The sequence below is a fragment of the Phacochoerus africanus genome, chromosome 2 (genome assembly GCF_016906955.1).
Source record: "Phacochoerus africanus isolate WHEZ1 chromosome 2, ROS_Pafr_v1, whole genome shotgun sequence".
NCBI lineage: Eukaryota > Metazoa > Chordata > Mammalia > Artiodactyla > Suidae > Phacochoerus > Phacochoerus africanus.
Window position 1 is genome coordinate 192,942,938 of NC_062545.1, and position 21,664 is coordinate 192,964,601.

The following is a 21,664-nucleotide window of genomic DNA, read 5'->3' on the forward strand; positions in this document are numbered from 1 at the left end:
GATTAGAAATCAACTTAATGAAAACTTTAATGTCTTTATGATAATTACAACACTTTCTTGGAAAAGATTGTAGAAAAGAAAATGAATCAATTCTCCTGTTTCCAGCTGGGCTAGGAAGACAGAATTATAAAGGTAGTAAAGGTGTTGATTTAATTAGTTAACAACATTAACTGTAACTCCGGCATTTTCTGACATACAGATTGCAGTGATAAGGAAAATAATCTTAAACTTTAAGCCTCTTTTGAGGAAATTGGTATTCTGGTTTCTCAACTCTCTCCTTATGCCTCCAAATCTCTATTCTGGCAAAATCATTTACTCTCCTTGGTGATAATATTGGTGCTATTCACTGTTGTACAGCTTGGTGGATTTTTTTTTTTTTAGCTTTTTCTTTTCAGCCTAACTTATATCTACTATGCTGAGTTATATTTGAAAGTTCATATCCAGATAATCACAATAAATCCAAATAGTATGCTTTGTTCATAATACTGACATTGTTATGCTATTTAATTATGATTGTAATCTATATAATCACAGGCGTGCTGATGAAGCACAAATTCCGTGATCCCAAAAAAGAATGTTGAAGGGGCAGTTAGTTTTCCATGGACTGAAATCAAAGTCAAATAGCAGATTTGTGCCAAATACTAAAGCCACTTGTGCACATGCCTACTAAGAACACAAAAATGAATGAGGCAATTTCCTGCCTCCAAGAAGCTTTGAGGGCTGTAGAGGAAGTTAAATATAGCAAAATAACCAGAGTGGTCAAATCTAGGGGAGAGGAGCAGTTTTGGAAGCTAGAATAGAGACAAAGTGATGACAAAATTGAATCTTAAAAGTTTCTCCCCTAAATTTACCAAGTCACATACTGAAAAGGATTCCCCAGCAATGTGAGTGGGTCAAATGAGCCAAAAAGGAATAAAATACTATGCTTTTGAGCCAGAGAAATGTGGAATGAAGAGATGGGCAGGAAACTAAGTAAAGGAAGGTTTCATCTGAAAATAATTAGACTTTTATCCTGTGTGCATTTGATGAGTTTTTAAGCAGGACATAATATCATTGATTTCTTATTTTGGAAGGATCATTGTGGTAGTAATTTGAGAGTGAAACTAAATGAACATGACAGTTAAGATCTCACTGTGTATCAAATTCATTTTGGAAGTTTTAAAAAACCAGATCTGATCTACTTCAGATCTACTAATCAGATTTACAAAGGTAGAGCCCAGACGTTTGAAATGTTGACTGTCCCCAAATAATTATGATGAAGCTAGACCAGCATTTGGGAATATAGCAATTAGGTAACTATTTCAATAGATGAAATGTGAGGCTGGCTAAGCTCCATGAGGGCTGTTCTGCTTATCACTATATTTCTAGTGCTATACTATGCATGATACTTGATAAATGCTCAATAAATACTTATTGAATAAGTCTTGAATGAAGTTATTCTGAGGTTCAGGAAGGTCACACCCTATTTAGTGTTTTGGTTCTCTATAGAGTTGTTACACTAATTAAATGAAAGTGCTAATAAATGAAAGCATTATATGTATGTAAAAGCAATACACAATGCCTAACACATAGTAAGGGCTCAATAAATATTAGAAGGGGGAGTTTTTCTTCATCTTTTCTCTCAAGGTACTTCGTACAATTAGGTGTCTTGGCAGTTGGCGTGTACCTGGCCAGATCTCCTCAAGTGAGTACGCAGATTGGTTTTACCTCGGGGATCTGGATTTAAGCCAATAAGGCACCAACAGTGGTGAGCTAAGATGTTCAAATTGCTCCTTTCTACAAATTAAAAGTAAAGTTTAGGAATTCTTTTTGTGGCTTAGCGGATTGAGAACCCACTAATGTCTGTGAGGTTTCGAGTTAGATCCCTGGCCTCACTCAGTACGTTAAGAATCCGGCATTGCCGATATCTGCAGCCTAGATCGCAGATGCAGCTCAGAACTGGTTACTGTGGTGTAGGCTGGCAGCTGCAGCTCCCATTTGACCCTAGCCTGGGAACTTACATATGCCACAGGTGCGACCCCCCTAAAAATAATAATAAAGTCTAGTGGAAATATATGAGGTAGGTTGGATTACTGGTTTTCTCCCCTCTGTGGCTGGCAGTACCCATTAAAGGTTGCTTTGCTTTGAAAAGGTATTAAGTGTGTCAGAAAGCATCATCACTGTAGATGCCTTTTGATTAGAATTTTAGATTTACAAGCAGACTCCAAGAAGGAACCTGGCTGAGTTCCTCTGAATAGCCTAGGGTCAAGCCCTAAATTCCAAAGCCAACCCCTATACTTCTCCTTTATGTCTTTGGAGATGTGAAGTAGAACAATTTTGGACTTTATCATAATGGTGTAGACATAAATACTTATCTCAGTAATTAAAATGAGTTTCTATGAGGCAGCATAGTCTACACTTAATAGCGTGGTTTCTAGAGCCAGGCCACTTGAATTTGAATATAGGCCTACTACTATTTATTAACTGGGTAAACTTGGATAAACTATTTAGCCAGTTTCCGTTATCTGTAACACGGTGATGATATAATAATTTAAGTTTATAGTTGAAAAATGTTCAGAATACCACTGTGTACATAGTAAGCACCATGTGTAGATGTTTAGACTTAAAGCTATGGGCCAAAATGCTAAATAAAGAATGAAAATTTCCTTGGCCTTTCCTCTGACCTGAGATCCTAGGAAATACAGGGCAGTTAAAATAATGAGATATACAAATTTCACCTATCAGCTTGGCAAAAATTAAAAAGATATAAAAGATCATGGAGTTCCCCTGTGGTGCAGTGGAATTGGTGGTCTGGGCCACAGGTTTGATTCCTGGCCTGGGAATTCCATATGCCATGGGGCAGCCAAAAAAAGAAAAGATGCATAATATATATTACAACAGAATACAAGAGCAAATAAATGCACATTCATAGACTGGCAGAGACAAAAATGTATACAGACCTTTCTAGAAAGGATAATTTAAATGCCACCTCCTATAGATCATCGAATTTCAGTTCAAAATGTCTGTCTTGTAGAAATACTGACACAAGAAGTACAAAACAGCAACTTATGCTTTCAAGGCCAGAAAGAGTTTTTAAAGCAGCAAATAATAGAGCTGAGAGATTTTCTTTTTTTGTGTTCTTGCTATTTCTTGGGTCGCTCCCACGGCATATGGAGGTTCCCAGGCTAGGGGTCTAATCAGAGCTGTAGCCACCGGCCTACACCAGGGCCACAGCAACGCGGGATCGGAGCCACGTCTGCAAACTACACCACAGCTCACGGCAACACGGGATCGTTAGCCCACTGAGCAAGGGCAGGGATTGAACTCGCGACCTCATGGTTCCTAGTCGGATTCGTTAACCACTGCGCCATGATGGGAATTCCCAGATTTTCTTTTTTGATTTATACATTAACTTTATAGAAAAAAGTCTGAACATCTGTTAATATTTCAAATGGTTATGATCTAATTTCAGTTCTTAAATTTGTATATTTATAATTAGGAATGCTAACAGGCTTTTCTTGTGCAGTTAGTAGACAACACAGATGAATTAACATATCTGCAATTTTTACTAAATAATACTAAATAATAGGTATTTTACTAAATAATAGGTATTTTCTATAAAATGGCTATTGCTTGTTCATGAACTTCATACACAGGAAGCTTAGTAAGACAACAGTTTTTTTGTTTTTTTGTTTTTTTTGCTTTTTTGCTTTTTAGGGCTGCACCTGCAGCATATGAAGTTCCCAGGCTAGGGGTTGAATTGGAGCTACGGCTGCTGGCCATAGCCACAGCAGTGTGGGATCCAAGCCACATCTGTGACCTGCACCATTCATTGCTCACAGCAATGCAGGATCTCCGACCCACTTAGCGAGGCCAGGGATTGAACCTGCATCTTCACTGATACTAGTCGGATACATTTCCACTGCACCACAATGGGAACTCCCAAGACAGCAGTTCTAAATGTATTTCCTATACAAAATCATATGAAGATGTAATTGTTAACTTTTTGACTGGTATTGTGTGTTAAATAATAAAATAAAAACTGTGTGAAAACTATGGTACTACAAAGATTGAGCTATTGGTAGTTTACTCAAATACTGGTTCTAAAAGAGTCAATGAAATGGGTAAGCAAGTGATTCAAAAGACAGAATTTTTACTGTATGCTTAACTGATTTCTAGTGGGACTAGCAGACTATGAAATAGCACCTTATACAGACATATCAGAAGCAGACCTTTACTTGATCTTTACTTAATAAAAAGCAACATAGATGGAATTGATGATTTAGAGAAAAATAGCACCCTTATTTGCATGCTAAAAAATCTGTTTTGGTCTATAAGACTTTACTGTGCCATCTAAGTAGTAAGTAAATAAGTACCAAATTTATCTCTGTGGGACCTAAATCTCATGATCTATGAGAAATAATCGTGGTCAATAATGCTGTAATTCTCTGGGGTATGACCTGATAAAAAGAGCCTTCCTGTGAGTAGACAAGAAGCTGGGCAGTCAAGTGCTGAAATTATTAAGAATTTCAGGAGTTCCCATCGTGGCTCAGTGGTTAACGAATCCGACTACGAACCATGAGGTTGTGGGTTCGATCCCTGGCCTTGCTCAATGGGTTAAGGATCCAGTGTTGCCGTGAACTGTGGTGTAGGTCGCAGACGCAGCTCGGATCCCGTGTTGCTGTGGCCCTGGCATATGCCGGCAGCTAGAGCTCCGATTAGACCCCTAGCCTGGGAACCTCCATATGCCGCAGGAGCAGGCCCCAGAAAAAAAAAAAAAAAAAGAATTTTGAAAGGTTGTAGCTTTAAGCTGAGAAATGTTTTAAGAGCTCCATGTGAAGAGCACCAGATAAATTTTCTTCATTACATCTTTATTACAGTTGTCCTGATTGCTTTATGTCTAGGCTGATAATGAGTAGAAAACATATTGATTTTTACCACCTTCTTCATCTAATTTAGATTTGTCAACTCTTGAGATATCATTTTGTTTTATGAGGCTTACTTTTTTCAAAATTTTGACTCATGTCGTGCTCACATTCTCACAGTCTATATTGTCCTTTAAGTGTTTTACACAAACTCATATTTCTGATGGATTTGTCTTATGAATTTAGTTGCCACATCTTGGACAGTCATTATCTTCAAAGTTCTGTGAAAGTATTTCTAAAGATACAGAGGTAATCCATCACCATGGTTAGTTTGATCAAATACCCTTTAAAAGTATATAGCAGGTAATATAAAGATTTAAACTTCACCAAGTGTTTCAGTTGGGTGATCATTTGTTGGTAGCTTAAATTTGGTTGTGTATAAAAGAAAGAGGGCTTAGCAAATCTGACAAAAGTTGCTGATAAAATTATGATTACCTGAGTTCCCTCTGTGACTCAGCTGGTTATGAACCCAACTAGTATCCATGAGGACCCTGGTTCAGTCGCTGGCCCTGTTCATTAGCTTAATGATCTGGCATTGCTGTGATATGCTGTATAGGTTTTAGACACAGCTCAGATCTGGCGTGGCTGTGGCTGTGATGTGGGCTAGCAGCTGCAGCTCCAATTCCACCCCTAGCCTGGGAACTTCTGTATGCCTCGAGTGCAGTCCTAAAAAGAAAAAAAAATTATGATTACCTGGACTAATTGTGGCATTTGAACCAACAGTCAGACTTATCATGAGATCATTGATCATTACTCTTTTCTGGTTATTTTACTTAGCCAGATAGGAAAGTGTTTCCGACTGCCATCACTGCCTCTTACCTGCCAATTCAAGAGAAAAAAGAATTGAGAGAAGCAGTGTCTGGGGACACACTAGATCTCTCCCCCAACCACTGTGAACTCTAGTGAATGTATGAAATAGATTTTTTTTAAACTTTTATTATTGTACATTCTAAAGTTCATATTTAAAACATTTACTTAAAGTCAGTAGGAGCAATGAGGCAGGTTTTTGTTTGTTTGTATGTTTTGCTTTTTAGGTCCACACCTGTGACATACAGAAGTTCCCAGGCTAGGGATCAAATCAGAGCTGTAGCTGCCAGCCTATACCACAGCCACAGCAATACCAGATCCTACCTGTATCTATGACACACTAGAGCTCAAAGCAGTGCGGGATCCTTAACCTACTGATTGAGGCCAGGGATCAAATCTGAATCCTTATGGATACTAGTCAGGTTCATAAGCAGCTGAGCCACAACAAGGACTCCCTGAGGCAGTTCTAATGCACATAAAAAAATGAAGTTGCAGACTGTGGACATTGCTGAATTTTCATGATATCTCCTCAGTATCTAATTTATTTTCATTTGTTTTTTAATTCTGCAACACAGAGAAAATCCCAGTTCACATAGATCAGTAGTTATAAGTAGAAATACTTTTTAATAGCTCATCTTAAATCTCAAAATACTCAAGTTAAATTGGCCTAGATGCTTGAATTCAAAATTTTCTATCAAAGTTCACTTATTAACAATAGCACGGAATTCCTGTCGTGGCACAGTGGTTAACGAATCCGACTACGAACCATGAGGTTGCAGGTTCGGTCCCTGCCCTTGCTCAGTGGGTTAATGATCCGGCATTGCTGTGAGCTGTGGTGTAGGTCGCAGACGCGGCTCGGATCCCACGTTGCTGTGGCTCTGGCGTAGGCCGGTGGCTGCAGCTCCGATTCGACCCCTTGCCTGGGAACCTCCATATGCTGCGGGAGCGGCCCAATAAATAGCTAAAAAGACAAAAAAAAAAAAAAAGCAATAGCACATGTTCACATTCCTTATTAAAGTGTAAGTCAGATGAGCACACAAACTTGAGCAAGTGCTAAAACTATATCATCACTATTGTAACACAACTGTTAGATGTTCACTTTTTCTTATGCTCTAATAGGATTATACTCTAAGAATGAAGAACCCTGCTTTTTTTTTTTTTGTCTTTTTGCTATTTCTTGGGCCGCTCCGTGGCATATGGAGGTTCCCAGGCTAGGGGTCCAATCGGAGCTGTAGCCACCGTCCTACGCCAGAGCCACAGCAATGCAGGATCCGAGCCGCGTCTGCAACCCACACCACAGCTCACGGCAATGCCGGATTGTTAACCCACTGAGCAAGGGCAGGGATCGAACCCGCAACCTCATGGTTCCTAGTCGGATTCGTTAACCACTGCGCCACGACAGGAACTCTTTTCTTTTTTTTTTTTTTTTCTTTTTTTTTTGAGATTGTTACCTTGCAGCTTTGCAGATCACTGAGGGAAGAGAGATATAAGTGGAGACAATTACATACTTAATTCATAGAATATAAGGAGGATTAAGTGAGATAATGGTGGCAGGGTCCTTAGCACACTGCTCAGTAAATGGTAATGGCTATTTTCAACATTTAGTAAATAAGTGACTTAATAGGATTAGGTTGAGGGTCACAGGAGAGCAGCTGAGTATTTGAGGCAGAAGCAGCATTCTCCATTAAGAAGATAAAACCTTGTGTAAGAGCAGAGACTTAAATACCTGGGTTCAAATCTTGTCTGCTATAGCATGGCTATTTTTAACCTACTGAATCCCAGTTTCCTCGTCTGTAAAATAGGGATAATATTTAACCTATTCACAGATTGTAGTGAGAGAACTAGTACAGGGTAGTATTTGACATGTAGGGGGGGTGTGTGTGTGTGTGTGTGTGTGTGTGTGTGTGTGTGTGTGTGTGTGTGTTTGGCTGTGCCCGAGGCATACAAAAATTCCCAGGGCAGGGATTGAACCCAAGCCACAGTAGTGACAACACTGAGTCCTTAACCGCTAGGCCACCAGGGACCTCCCGTAGTAGGTTTTAATTAACTATAGCTGCTAAAGAAGCAGCTAAGGACAGAGCCACCTTAGCCTTGTTTACCTTCAGCTGGGTCAGGAGGTATAGATATTGCTGCATATTGAAGCAAAGAAAGATGGTTCTGCGTGGACGACTTATGAAAATCTAATTTTATTTTTGGAGGAGTTCCCTAAAGATATATCATTGTAGTAATACCTTTATTGATTTTTCTTATCCTGTTCTCTTAAATTCTTAGTATTATGCTACATCTTTTTTTTTCTTCCTTACACCCCTGCATTTATTTCGTACCCTTAGTGCAGTAACAAGGGGCTGCTAAGGGAATAAATAAGCAAGCTGAAAACAGTAGCTGATTCTAACTGCTAATATAAATTCCTGTAGCTTATAGTCATTGTTGCTTATGTGGTAGGGTAGAGGGTGAGAAAGCTCTAAGTTGAGACTACTTTTGAATGGCTATGATAGTGCACCCTTAGGTATATAGGCTACTTTTGGGATTTTGGCCAAAGCAAAAACATTATCTCCAATTTGAAAGGCCAGGGAAGAAATACTTGCTTTGGATAGGTGTAGAGCTTCATCCTAAACTTGTTGTGAGAGTTCCTTATGTCTACAGTTCAAAATTTGTATAGCTGTCTTTTACACTTATGTACTAAACAAATCTCTAAATAATTTTTTTTACATGGTATCTTCTAATCCCATGGTAAGCAGAAAAATATAAATGAGTTTTATTTAAGCAAAGGCAAACTAACCTATACATTTTCTTTTTTTCTCTCCTCTTTTTTTAAATAGAATAAGTTCTGAACGTCGAAAAGAGAAGTCTAGAGATGCAGCCAGATCTCGACGAAGTAAAGAGTCTGAAGTTTTTTATGAGCTTGCTCATCAGTTGCCACTTCCCCATAATGTGAGCTCACATCTTGATAAGGCTTCTGTTATGAGGCTTACCATCAGCTATTTGCGTGTGAGGAAACTTCTAGATGCTGGTGAGTTGTTTGACCAAGGTTGTGACAAGTATAAAAATTAGAAATCAGAAATAACTGGAAATTATTTTCAGAAGGTAGTCATACTCTCACTTTTTAAACATGATATGCTTTTTATTACCTGCTTTTATAGCTTCAGTTCAGAAATTTTAAGATACTGGCCTTCCCCCCCGCCACCCTTTTTTCTCTTGTTTCATTTACCTACCTACCTTCCTACCCATATCTATCTTTTAATGACATGACCTTTCCCTTTTCAATAGTTTGCCTGGCTTCATTGCTCTAAATAATCATTAAAAGCAGCTGGCAGATCTAATTTTACTTTTCCTGTCCTCTAGCCCTGATGTTCTGTGTTAAAAGGAGACTGACAGAAGAATAAATTTAAATATACAGAAAAAATATATTTTGCATGTATCAAAGTTTCTGGGGAAAACTTCATAAAAACATCTGAATATTACTGTCATTCAAGTATAACTTTTTGGTTTTTTCTCCTTGTGCCCTTTTTAGGTGATTTGGATATTGAAGATGAAATGAAGGCACAGATGAATTGCTTTTATTTGAAAGCCTTGGATGGTTTTGTTATGGTACTCACAGATGATGGTGACATGATTTATATTTCTGATAATGTGAACAAATACATGGGATTAACTCAGGTAAAATGCCTACATATTAAGAGCCCTTTTGTATGTTTTTGTGATTTTATGTTATAGATCTAATTTTAAAAATTTTCTTTATAGTTTGAACTAACTGGACACAGTGTGTTTGATTTTACTCATCCGTGCGACCATGAGGAAATGAGAGAAATGCTTACACACAGAAATGGTGAGAAGAAAAGTTTATTGTTTGATTTATTATGACAAGTGATTTTGCCTAATCAGATACTATTGCTAATTTTTAAATTTTGCTGTTGTATTAACCTAAGGTAAAACTTCATTTCATGCTTAATAAAATGTTACTGTATTCTTTGTTAAATACATTTTATTCTGTTTTTTAGGAATTTCATAAAAACACCTACATTTTTTTTAAAACCTGCCTAATTCAGTAATTATACAGATAAAAGAATTGATAAAATAAAATAGAAAATTAAATAAAAATCAGGACCAAGGAAGTTAATTTGTAACATAACTTTAAGGCATAGGAAGTCATAACACAAATTATAGATAGATAGTTATAAAAGTTGAGGTGCCAGTTTGGGTTCAAGCTCCCGAATGCCCAAGGAAAAAAAGAGAAAGTTCACTAGATTTTAAAGAGTGTAACTATTTTATATGACCCCTTATATATTGTTCACAATAATTTGAGACTATGTAGTTAGATTACGAGTATTATGTTTTGGATGCCTATGCATTAGCAACAACAGAAAAGACCTGCTAGTACCTTTAACTCTTCGGAATGAATTGTTAAAAATAATCAAATGTTCTAAGATTTGGGATAAAAGTACCTTGTAAATTACAAAAACGTCAGTTAAGGAAAGTCTTTTCACACCTGTGCCTTCTTGTTAAACAGAATATATTGATCATAATTTGATCTTTTTCTGTGACTCAAAGTTACCACACTGAAGATTTGTCCTTGTGCTCTGCAGTTGTTCTTTGCAGCTCTCCCTTTTAAGTGTATGTTTATTTGCTTCTACATTAAATAATCTCATTTATAGTTCTTTTTAAATCACTTTTTATGATACTCTTTTTATCTCATCTCATTTATACTAATAGTTAACTTTTACTGAGATTACTCTGTGCCAGGACACTGTTCTCTGCATTTTATGTGCTTTTAAAGCTCCTTTAACAACCCTGTGAAGTTACTGTTTCTATTTTACTGAGGAAACTGAGTTACAGAGTTATTAAGTAACTTGCTGAAGATTACTTGGTTAGTAAATGGCAGAGTGTGTGGGTATACTCAGGTAGACTGGCTCCATGCTTACTTTAGTTACTGCTTTAGAGCTCTTCATATTCACCAACTCACTGCATTCTGCTGCCATTTCTCACCTTGTCAGTAGGATCCCTCTCTTGCTTTTTAATTTCATGCTGTGTGTACATTGTGAACTTGGAAAGTAAAGCATACTTTTTTAGAGTTCTGATAAAGGAGGAGTAAATATACTCTGAGCAAGAACCTAAGTGAGGAGTAAATATACTCTGAGCAGGAACCTAAGTGAGGAGTAAATATACTCTGAGCAAAAATCTAATGAGTTTCATATATAACTTCTAGTGTTTACACTTTAAGGTTTGTATTAGTGGCTCAGTGCTGTCCTTGGATTAGACTGTATGTATGGATATATGAAAGTCTTGTTTTGACTTGGTAATAATAATGCTAATGCATTATTGTAAATCAGATATAGTCTACTTATTATAGCTTAAATGTATGTTTTTAACTAAATGATTTTTTAAAAGCACGAACATTTAAAAAAAATCATTCCTAGTGTAGTTAGTGAATTTTTGATATTTTGTTAGGAAGCAAAACGCAGGTTTTCACTTAGCAAATTGGGCCTGCTGCAATGCATAACATTTTTTTTTTTTTTTTGTCTTTTTGCTATTTCTTGGGCCGCCCCTGCGGCATATGGAGGTTCCCAGGCTAGGGGTTGAATCGGAGCCATAGCCACCGGCCTACGTCAGAGCCACAGCAACACGGGATCCGAGCCGCGTCTGCAACCTACACCACAGCTCACGGCAACACGGCATCGTTAACCCACTGAGCAAGGGCAGGGATTGAACTCACAACCTCATGGTTCCTAGTCGGATTCGTTAACCACTGTGCCACAACGGGAACTCCGTGCAATGCATAACATTTTAATGCATGCCACATCATTAACAGCCTGTGGTATGTTTATATAACACAGTCTTATTTCATTTAAATTCCAAAAATAGGATTTAGAGTTCATTAAATTATTATAAAATATTTTATAGGGATGAAAATTTAGTTGTTTTAAAATTTTTTTCATTAGGAAAATGCTGGTACTTTTCAATTACCTTAGTTTTTAAATATATCTTCATGTTGCAGTTCAAATGCTTTGAGTTTTCAAAGGTCAGTCCAATTCAAGTGTTGGTTGTGAGGACTGAAAATACCTCAAGGAATTTACATGTGGATCTCTGTTGCTACCACAACCAATACCCTGCCCCTGGCCCCCTGCCATGTATCTAAATCATCACCAAGACCATTATGGTTCTTGTGGTACCTTTTAAAAATATACTTTAAGGAGTTCCCATTGTGGTACAGCAGAAACAAATACGACTAGTATCCGTGAGGATACAGGTTCGATCCCAGGCCTCACTTAGTGGGTTAAGGATCTGGCATTGCCACGAGCTGTGGCATAGGTTGCACATGTAGCTCTCTGTAGGCCTACAGCTGTAGCTCTAGTTCAACCCCTCGTCTGGGAACTTCCTTGTGCTGTGGGTGTGACCCTAAACAAAACAAAAACTACTTTCAAATGCTTCAAGGGAGGGCACATTTTTAAGTCAGCCCAAATAACCTGTATTAGCACCAAGATTGCCCCAACTTGCTTATGTCCCATTATTATCAGTATGAACTGGAACTCTTCTTTTTCAAGAGTAGCAATTCTACCTAAGCAAGCCTAAATTGAACTGTTATCTTATTTCTTTTCCACTTGACACTTTTCTTTCAATATATAAGCCTTAAACTCTCCTGATCTTTTTAAAAATTTTTTTCTCTTATTTCCATTAATCTTTGAGTTTTTATAGATTCTACCTCTTCATTTGTCTTCTGTCACCTCTTTTCACTTTTGCTGAGCCTCTCACTACCATCATTGTATTCTAACACATCATATATATTGCTGCCAGAATAATGTTTTTTAAGTTCCTATTGTGCGTCTCAGCTCAAATTTTTTAGAAGCCATAATTTGTATATTTAAGGCTGAACCCCGCATTGTGGCATCTGTGGCTCTCTATAGTTAAGGCCCTAACTATCTCTTCTGTCTCATTACTCTCCTGCATGTACTTTATTTATTTATTTTGCTTTTTCTTAGGGTTGCACCCGCAGCATATGGAAGTTCCCAGGCTAGACGTCAAATCAGAGCTATAGCCGCCGGCCTCCCCCACAGCCACAGCAATGCGGGATCCTAGCTGGGTCTGCAATCTAAATACCATGGCTTATGGCAACATCAGATCCCCAAGCCACTGAGTGAGGCCAGGGATCCAACCCACATCCTCATAGATAGTAGTTGGGTTCTTTTCCACTGCACCACAACAGGAACTCCTGCTACCTTATATTCTAGACAAACTGATCTATGTACTGCTCCCCAAATATGAGCTATTTTTTCTCACCTCTGTGTTTTTCACTTTCTTCCTTCTGTTCAGAATACTCTTCTTACTCATCTATATTCACTGAAATTCTAATGTCTCTTTTTCTAAGAGTTTTTTTTATTTTCCCTTGACTAGAAGTTACCTTCTAATCTCTTTGTACTTCTTTAAAGTGTTCTTGTAAGTCTCGGGCGCTTACTGTACGTCATGTTGTTGCCATTGGCCTCACTACATCTACTATATTTTTAATTTTCTTCAGGACAGGCACTGTGTCTTACTCATCTTTGTATTGCCTAAAGTATCTAGTCCAAGTCTTGAATAATGAATATTTTTGTATTTGTTTTGAATCAGACTGATCAGTGAAAAAAAATCAAGTTGCTGTTTGCTTAGTTACCTGTGTCTAATTTCATTTTTAAAAATTATCTGACTTTTGGAAAGGGAGTAAATAAACTTTATTTAATTCTAACTTTGCCTTGAAAAGTCATTCAATTTACCTGTGGCTTTGGTGTAGGCCAGCAGCTACAGCTCTGATTGGACCCCTCGCCTGGGAACGTCCATATGTGGCGGGTGTGGCCCTAAAAAGACCAAAAAAAAAAAAGTCATTCAATTTTTTTTTTCCCATAGTAACAAAGTAGAGATAATTTCCCACTTGCTTTACAGGAGGATTTAAGGAAAAATCAGATCTATAAAAATGTTATTTGCTATTGAAAGGAAGTCTTTCATTTCAGAAGTTCTATAAATACATGGAATATTCATTATAAATTGAGCTATCATATTTGGTAAAGGTTTGGAGGAGTTTACTGAAGTTCTTTTCTTGGTTATGCTTTGTACACTGATAGATAGCACAGATAATTGGGCAAATTCATACCATGTTTATATTTCTTGGTAATTTGACCAGATTTACTGGGTTGAATATGAAATGGTGGTTTTTCCCAAATTTGGACTCTCATCCCACTAACTCAGAGAATCATGCTTTTGTGAACCTGTTGCTGACTAGAGTGTATTAAATTCCTTTGATGTGTTGAAATGAGCAGAGAGGTGTTTATGTTGAGACTTTTCATTGAACAGCACCTCGGTGCTAGGTTCTTTGCTACTCTTATTATAATAAATTTGTGTATATAGTTACATTTTTAACTTTATTTCATGCTTTCATTAGGCCTTGTGAAAAAGGGTAAAGAGCAAAATACACAGCGGAGCTTTTTTCTCAGAATGAAGTGTACCTTAACTAGCCGGGGGAGAACTATGAACATAAAGTCTGCAACATGGAAAGTAAGTAAAAATGATTTGTGAATGCACTTGATTTATAGATAAATTAATACATCTTGACATTGCTAGTATTAAGACAGCATTAGAACTGTGAAGGAAGACTTACTGTTCCTTGGCATTTGCAGATTTAAGTCCAAAGCAGAGTAGTAATTCACCAGTTTGAGGCATAATCTTAAATTAGTCCATTGTGATGTTATTGGCTTTGCCAATCACTCAGTGTTTAAATCTTCATAGAGATTAACTTTCTATTCATTGTTGTATCATTTCTCTGCTCAGTGTTGAAACACAGTCATCAGAGCAAGAAAGAACTATCAAACAGCTGCAGTGACCAAATGAAAGAAAAATCAGCTCAGATTTGTATGAAGGAAATTTTTTTAAAGAGTAATCTATGGTGCCTGAGGCAGTGTTATAGGGAAAACATTTATTGATTTTCAAGATTTTAGTTGATCTACTAAAGACAGTAAATTTTATCATAGCTTACTAGCCATGTCAGACTCAGCTACCTCTGCATTTTATTTTAATAAAATTTAAAAATTTTTAAAAACTTCTTTGTTTTTCTTCATACACAGGTACTTCACTGCACGGGTCATATTCATGTATATGATACCAACAATAACCAGTCTCAGTGTGGGTATAAGAAACCACCTATGACGTGCTTGGTGCTGATTTGTGAACCCATTCCTCATCCATCAAATATTGAAATTCCTTTAGATAGCAAGACATTTCTCAGTCGTCACAGTCTGGATATGAAATTTTCTTATTGTGATGAAAGGTAAATGAAACAGAAAATATAACTTTAGGAGTTCTCACTGTGGCATAGCAGGTTAAGGATCTGGCATTGTCTCTGTGGTGGCATGGGTTCGATCTCTGTGGCACAGTGGGTTAAGGTCACAGCAGCAGCAGATTTGATCCCTGGCCCGGGAATTCCCAAATGCCATAGGTGCGGCCGTAAATTGTGTGTGTGTAAAACTTGAAATTTTTAATTGGTCCACATTTTTTAGCATTTTTTTATACTATTGACTGTAGTAGAGACTGTGCATGCTTCCATCCACTTAAGTTGAATATAATAATATATATATAATAATATATCCTAGAATTTTGTAAGATTAATTGATGGAATTATTCATCCACATTTATTGAACATTTATTATGTACTATGTATACTTATTCTACCAGGTGCTATCCAGAGATTATTAAGACGAGGTCTTTTTTCTTTAGGGGCTCTAATTTATTTAAAGAAAAAATAAATATATTTCAGAGACATACAATGCATAATTTGAGGAAAGATAGATTTGGAAAGAAATTTTTAATTTATTTTTAAATTTTATTGGAGTATAGTTGACTTAAAATGATGTGTTAGTTCCAGATGTACAGCAAAGAGAATCAGTTATACATATTCAGATATCTATTCCTTTATAGATTCTTTTCCCATATAGGTATTATAGAGTATTAAGTAGATTTCCCCGTGCTATACAGTAGGTCCTTGCTACCTATCTATTTTATATATAGTAGTGTGTATATATTAATCCAAACCTTCTAATTGATCTCTTTCTCCAGTGTTTCCCCTTTGGTAACCATAAATTTGGTTTCAAAATCTTTGAGTCTGTTTCTGTTTTGTGAATAAGTTCTTTTGTATCATTTTTATTAGATTCCACATATTAGTGATCTTATGTGCTATTTATCTTTCCTAATCTGACTTCACTTAGTATGATGATCTCTAGGTCCATTCATGTTGCTGTAGATGGCATTATTTCATTCTTTTTGTGGCTGAGGAATATTTCATTGTAATATGTACTACATCTTCTTCTGTTGATGGACATTTAGGTTGCTTCCATGTTTTGACTTGTAAATAGAAGGCATAAGGAAGAGCAGGTTATCAAGGCAGAAAAACATATCCCTAAAAGAAGAAAAATCCTAGAAAATATAGTCGCTGTCCAGGTTGAGTCAATACACAATGAAATACTCCTCAGCCATAAAGAAAAAAATAATGCCGTTGGCAGCAGCATGGATGCAGCTAGAGACTCTCATACCAAGTGAACTCAGAAAGAGAAAGACAAATACCATATGACATTACCTATATGTGGAATTCAAAATATGACAAAAATAAACCTATCTACAAAACAGAAACAAATGCTCAGATGTAGAGAACAGACCTGTTGGTTGCCAAGGGGGAAGGGAGAAGGAGTGGGATGAATGGGGAGTTTGGGGCCAGTAGGTGCAAACCACTACATTTAGAATGGATAAGCAACAAGGTCCCACTCTACAGCACAGGGAACTATATTCAGTCTCCTGGGATATACCATGATGGAGTATGAGAAAAAGAATGTACGTATGCATGACTGGTCACTTTCCTGCACAACAGAAGCTGACACAACATTGCAAATCCAATAAATATTAAAAAAAAAAATGGTCATCACATATCTTCAGACTCTATGTTCATGGAGTAATTTGGGAATAAATCCATAATTTGCTGCTGGGTACTGTAGTACTTCGCGGTCTGCTGTATTACATTATGATTTTCCCTGGCAGTTTTCGGGTGGCTTCCAAATCACTGACAGGAGAATTTTGCTCCAGGCACTGGAGCTGGAGCTTCAGGAATTCCTTGACACAGTTTTGAACTGGTTGTTCCAAGTTTGGTTATTCCAGGCTTGGGGGCACCAGGTCTGGCTCTTGCAGGTTTGGTTGCTCTAAGACTGGCTGTTCCAGGTCTGTTTGCTCCATGATGGGTTATTCCAGCTCTGGTTACCCTTCATGGGCAGGTTTCCAGAAGTGTTCACCAGGCATATTTGGTGGTAGGAATAGAAGCCTGGGAATTCTGTACTGGCTAAGCCCTAAATCACACTGTTGCTATTCCTTGGACAGTTGTTTTTCTGCCACCTCTTAAATTTCATTAGCTCGTTCTGGAACCAGGTCTTAACCTATTTGTAGCTAAGGTTCAGGATATTGGAAAGTCCTTGCGAATGCTGGAGGCTGAGGTATTTCTGCTTCTGAAAACTCATTGATGACACAGAGCTGGGTCTGTGAGAACACAGTTCTTATCTTCTACTTCTTGACTGGGACCTTTACTTCTTTCTTTTCTGTGCTCTTCTCTTCAGACATGGGCAGTGGTTTTATTCTGGGGCATGTGGTAGAATCAGGGCTGTTCAGTTTCGGTGTTGAGGGTTTAAGCAGATGACATCTGCAAGGAGACATAATTTTCTACAGACCTGTAAACGTCAGGCATTGGTGAAGATTCCCTAGAATTGGATGCTTTGGGGACAAGCTGGATTCACACTCATGCTGAGTTGAAGAGGGAAAAGAAAAAAAGAAAAAAAACAAAAACAAAGAGCTAAATTGTAGGAAAAGTCCAGGCTTTAAGTTTTTAGGTAAAAGAGCTTAGAAGAATATGAAGATCTCCTCCCAGTGTAAAAGTATCAAAAAAAATGGGATGAAGTGAGTCACCTTTGCAGTAACAGGCGCTAAACAGCCCAATCTAGCAAAATGAGCCTATTTTTAAAAATTTTTTAATGTAAAGCTATATGAGATATTGGTATATTTTGGAGATTAATCCCTTGTTGATTGCTTCATTTGCAAAGGGGATAGATTACTTTTGATTGTGGACTAGAAAGGAAAGTTTTTGGTCGTCTCCTCATCCTACATAGTTTCCTGAGCAGCTTCATTTTTGCCCAAGGTTTCTGTTGCTACTTCCCATATTTCTATTTATAACTTTCCATTTCATTGCCAATTTGATATTTTTATCTGGAGGTATGTTCTTCTATATTATAAACTAAAAATTTCTGAAACTAAACCGAACCACTCCTACCCCAAAACAATTTCAAAAACTGCTTTTCCTCTTATAATGAATATCATGATTGATATACCACAGTATACACTTGACTCCAGCAAAAATTAAGTCATTCTTAACTTTTCTTTTGCTTTCATTATCTACACTCAGTTGGTCTCTAAATTTTAATAGATTACCATTTGCATATATCTCTTAATCCATTTCCTCCTTCCACTCTTGTCTGCCTGCCTTTGAGTTCTTCAGCTTATTATTACATTTGGCATGAACTGCATCTCTGCCAGCAGATTTGTGCCCTTTTAATCTCATCCAGGTTTCCAAGAAGTGGACTTCCTAATGTGAAAATTAGATCATGTCATACTCCTGTTGAAAATGCCTCAGCTGCTTCCCTCCTTCATCTTCACATACCAAAAAAAAAAAAAAAACCTTTTTTGTTTATAAATATATTAGAAGGATAGCACATTTTTATTTATCAAAATAAGACAGGCATTTTGAAAAGCTGGGGGAAAAAAACAGGCCCAGGCAATAAAATCTAAACTTCTTAGCATAGCAAGCAAAGATACTTATGATCTGGCCTCTTCTGACTTCTCCAAATTAATTGGGACGAGGAAAAGACCCCCTTCTGCTGTGGTTGCCTATAGCCCGAGAGCTCCATATGCTGTTCTGCTGTCTTAGTGCAATGATGCTATCCTCAATTCCAAACACATACTTAGCTTCCAAGAGCTACCTACTGCATCTATTTGTAGAGCTTTCCTTGTTTCTTTAAGAAATTACTGTTTCATGTATGTAAGTCTGTCATGGCCTTTTTTCTGCTTTTGCAATTATTTGCTTGCTTGTACCATTTTTTGCTTTAAGGCTGTATGACCATGGCTGAAAGCATATGTTCTGTAGCTAGACTGCTAAATCCTGACTGCTGCCTATATCCAGGTGACCTTAGACACATTACTTCTTTTCTTTGTGCATCAGTTTCTTCATCTTTAATAATCTCTACTTTAGATAAAGTATAATGCATGTATTAGTATCATCTTCAACTTGAAGATTATATGAGGAAAACAACTTTAAGTCCTTAGTGCTAACTATAAAGTAGATAAGAAGCCTCTGCCCCACTGTACAAGGAATGTGAGAGGGCACTGGCTTTGTATCACATAATCCTTGATTCTATGCTGGCTTGCAGTCCTGGTAACAGTGTGACCTGGATCTTAGGCACTGTTGTAAATCTCATGGTCCTTATCTGTTAAAAAAGGGTCATGCTTGTAAGGATTAAAAGTGTTGAGCACCTATTACACACAGTGACTGTTTGACCGCTGGGGTTAGAGTTAAGAAAAATGAAGATAGAAGAGCCAAGAAGTATTTTATGGCATTTACTGCCAGTGTTTATGTCAGTGTATGATAGAAGAGAGATGCCCTTCCTTTTTTGAGGAATTAGTTTTTATTTTTTTTTATTTTTTTTGTCTTTTTAGGGTGGCACCCATGACATATGGAAGTTGCCGGGCTAGGGGTCTAATCGGAGCTATAGCTGCCAGCCTACACCAGCCATAGCAACACAGGATCTGAGCCACATCTGCAACCTACACCACAGCTCACAGCACTGCCGGATCCTTAACCCACTGAGTAAGGCCAGGAATTGAATCTGCATCCTCATGGATACTAGTTGGGTTTTACAGCTGAGCCATGATGGGAACTCTGAGTAATTAGTTTTTATTTTATTTATTTATTTTTTAATGGTTATACCTGCAGCATATGGAAGTTCCTGGGCTAGGGATCAAATCAGAGCTATAACTGCAGGCCTACACCACATCATACCTGATATGATCCATCTCTGCAGCCTTTGCTGCAGCTCGTGGCAAAGCCAGATCCTTAACCCACTGAGCGAGGCCAGGGATCAAACCTTTATCCTCAAGGAGACTGTTTTTTAACCCACTGAGCCACAACGGGAACTCCTAGTTTTTATTTTTTGAATTCATTAGTAAAGTATAGGGATGGGCTGGGGAGAAAGGAAAGTGATAGAGCTAGGATGAGAAAACAAGAAAGGGAGTGACGTGACCCTTCTGTTTGTATCAGAAAATTAACAGAATGGGAGTTACCATCATGGCTCAGTGGAAATGAATCTGATTGGCATCCATATGGACGCAGGTTCGATCCCTAGCCTTGCTTGGTGGGTTAAGGATCCGGCATTGCTGTGAGCTGCGGTGTAGGTCGAAGAAATGGCTCAGATCTGGCGTTGCTGTGGTTGTGGTGTAGGCCAGTGGCTACAGCTCTGATTCCACCCCTAGCCTAGGAACCTCCATACACCATGCGTGCGGCCCTAAAAAAAAGAAAAAATTAGCAGAATGGTTGTGACAGAGAAGTAAAGGCAGCCTGTTGAGAGATTAACCAAATGAGGTTTTGATTCTAACCAGGAGATTGTTGTTTTCTGGTTAGAGCTTTTTCTAGGAACTTCTCATAGCTATAACCCCTTAGAACCAAGATATAGAAAAAAATTTGCCCAATTTTGAGAAAATCTAATGTATCAAATTTCTTACATCCAAAATATCCCATAAATGGCTATTAATCATTGTACTAATTTCCACTTACAATCACTGAAATATTTATGTGAGCATCTGCTATGTTCATGTCATGATAATTGGCATTAAAGTAGAAATAAGGTTAATAGTTCTGCCCCATAATACTTGGAACAAATGAACCATATACCGCATAGTTGCTTTAGGTTATAGGTTTACTAGTCCAAATTTTGGTCAAATTTTCTGGATCCTCTCTTTTTTGGTACAAAAAACTATGTGATTCTCTAAAGTTAAATTAACTTTACTTCTCCTTCAAATATGAGTAAAATTGACCATCTAGGAAAATATGCAGTTTATATTTTGGCATCTTTTATCCTTTAGTGATAGATGTACCTCAACTCATATTGAGAAGCACTGAGTAAATTAGAGCTTCTTAGCACCATGTACAAAGCCCTCATTAATCTGATCCTCCTGCCTACTTCTCCAACCTCATTTCTCCGTACTTGCTCCCAATAACCACATCAGAATCTTTGTTACATGCACAGTGTCAGGCATTTTCTCACCTCCATCTTTTCTTGTAGTGTACCTTCTTCCCAAAATGGTTTTTGTTCTTTGAGCCTCTTCTGTACTCAACTCATAAGTCTCCTAGAAGAAGATGTCCTTCACCCCACCATTCCTTATCATGGATAGAGGTGGTTCCTCTGATTCCTAAAAGATTCCCATCACTATAGTTGAGACATAATTTCATAAGTAGTGTAGTAAACACACCAGAAAATTCATCATACATTGAGTTTTGCCTTTGCATTTTCACACCTAGAACAAATGCCAGGCACATGATGGAATATAAAAGTTTAATGAAAAAAATTATAGCTCCATAGAATTTGATTTAAACGTATAACCTATATAAAACCAATTAAAATTATCTTTAAAGCATAATTAAATCAGATTATTTATAAAAACAATTGTTCCCTTTGTAATACTGCCACCTAGTGTAGATGTGCTTGTAAAGAATTCTGGATTTTGGCTTAGTTTAGTTTTGATTTTTTTTTTCCTCAAATCAGCTATTTACCTATTTATTTATTTATTTATTTTGGAATAAACTCTGGCATATAAGTTGTGACAACACAAACAGTATTACTATACGTATCTTCCCTGTA

The 21,664-nt window shown here is 37.4% G+C and overlaps 1 protein-coding gene and 1 pseudogene across 1 annotated transcript in view; one reads left to right on the forward strand and one right to left on the reverse strand.

Moving 5' to 3' along the window:
* The window catches only part of HIF1A (hypoxia inducible factor 1 subunit alpha), a 50,207-nt gene that overhangs the window by 14,842 nt on the left and 13,701 nt on the right, over positions 1–21,664 (forward strand). Inside the window, exons 2-6 of the mRNA XM_047767489.1 lie at positions 8,531–8,721; positions 9,223–9,368; positions 9,453–9,537; positions 14,116–14,228; positions 14,795–14,997. Coding sequence (XP_047623445.1) covers positions 8,531–8,721; positions 9,223–9,368; positions 9,453–9,537; positions 14,116–14,228; positions 14,795–14,997 — 738 coding nt within the window. The remainder of the gene's footprint in view (positions 1–8,530; positions 8,722–9,222; positions 9,369–9,452; positions 9,538–14,115; positions 14,229–14,794; positions 14,998–21,664) is intronic.
* Positions 16,505–18,005, reverse strand: LOC125119911 (homeobox protein NANOG-like; annotated as a pseudogene).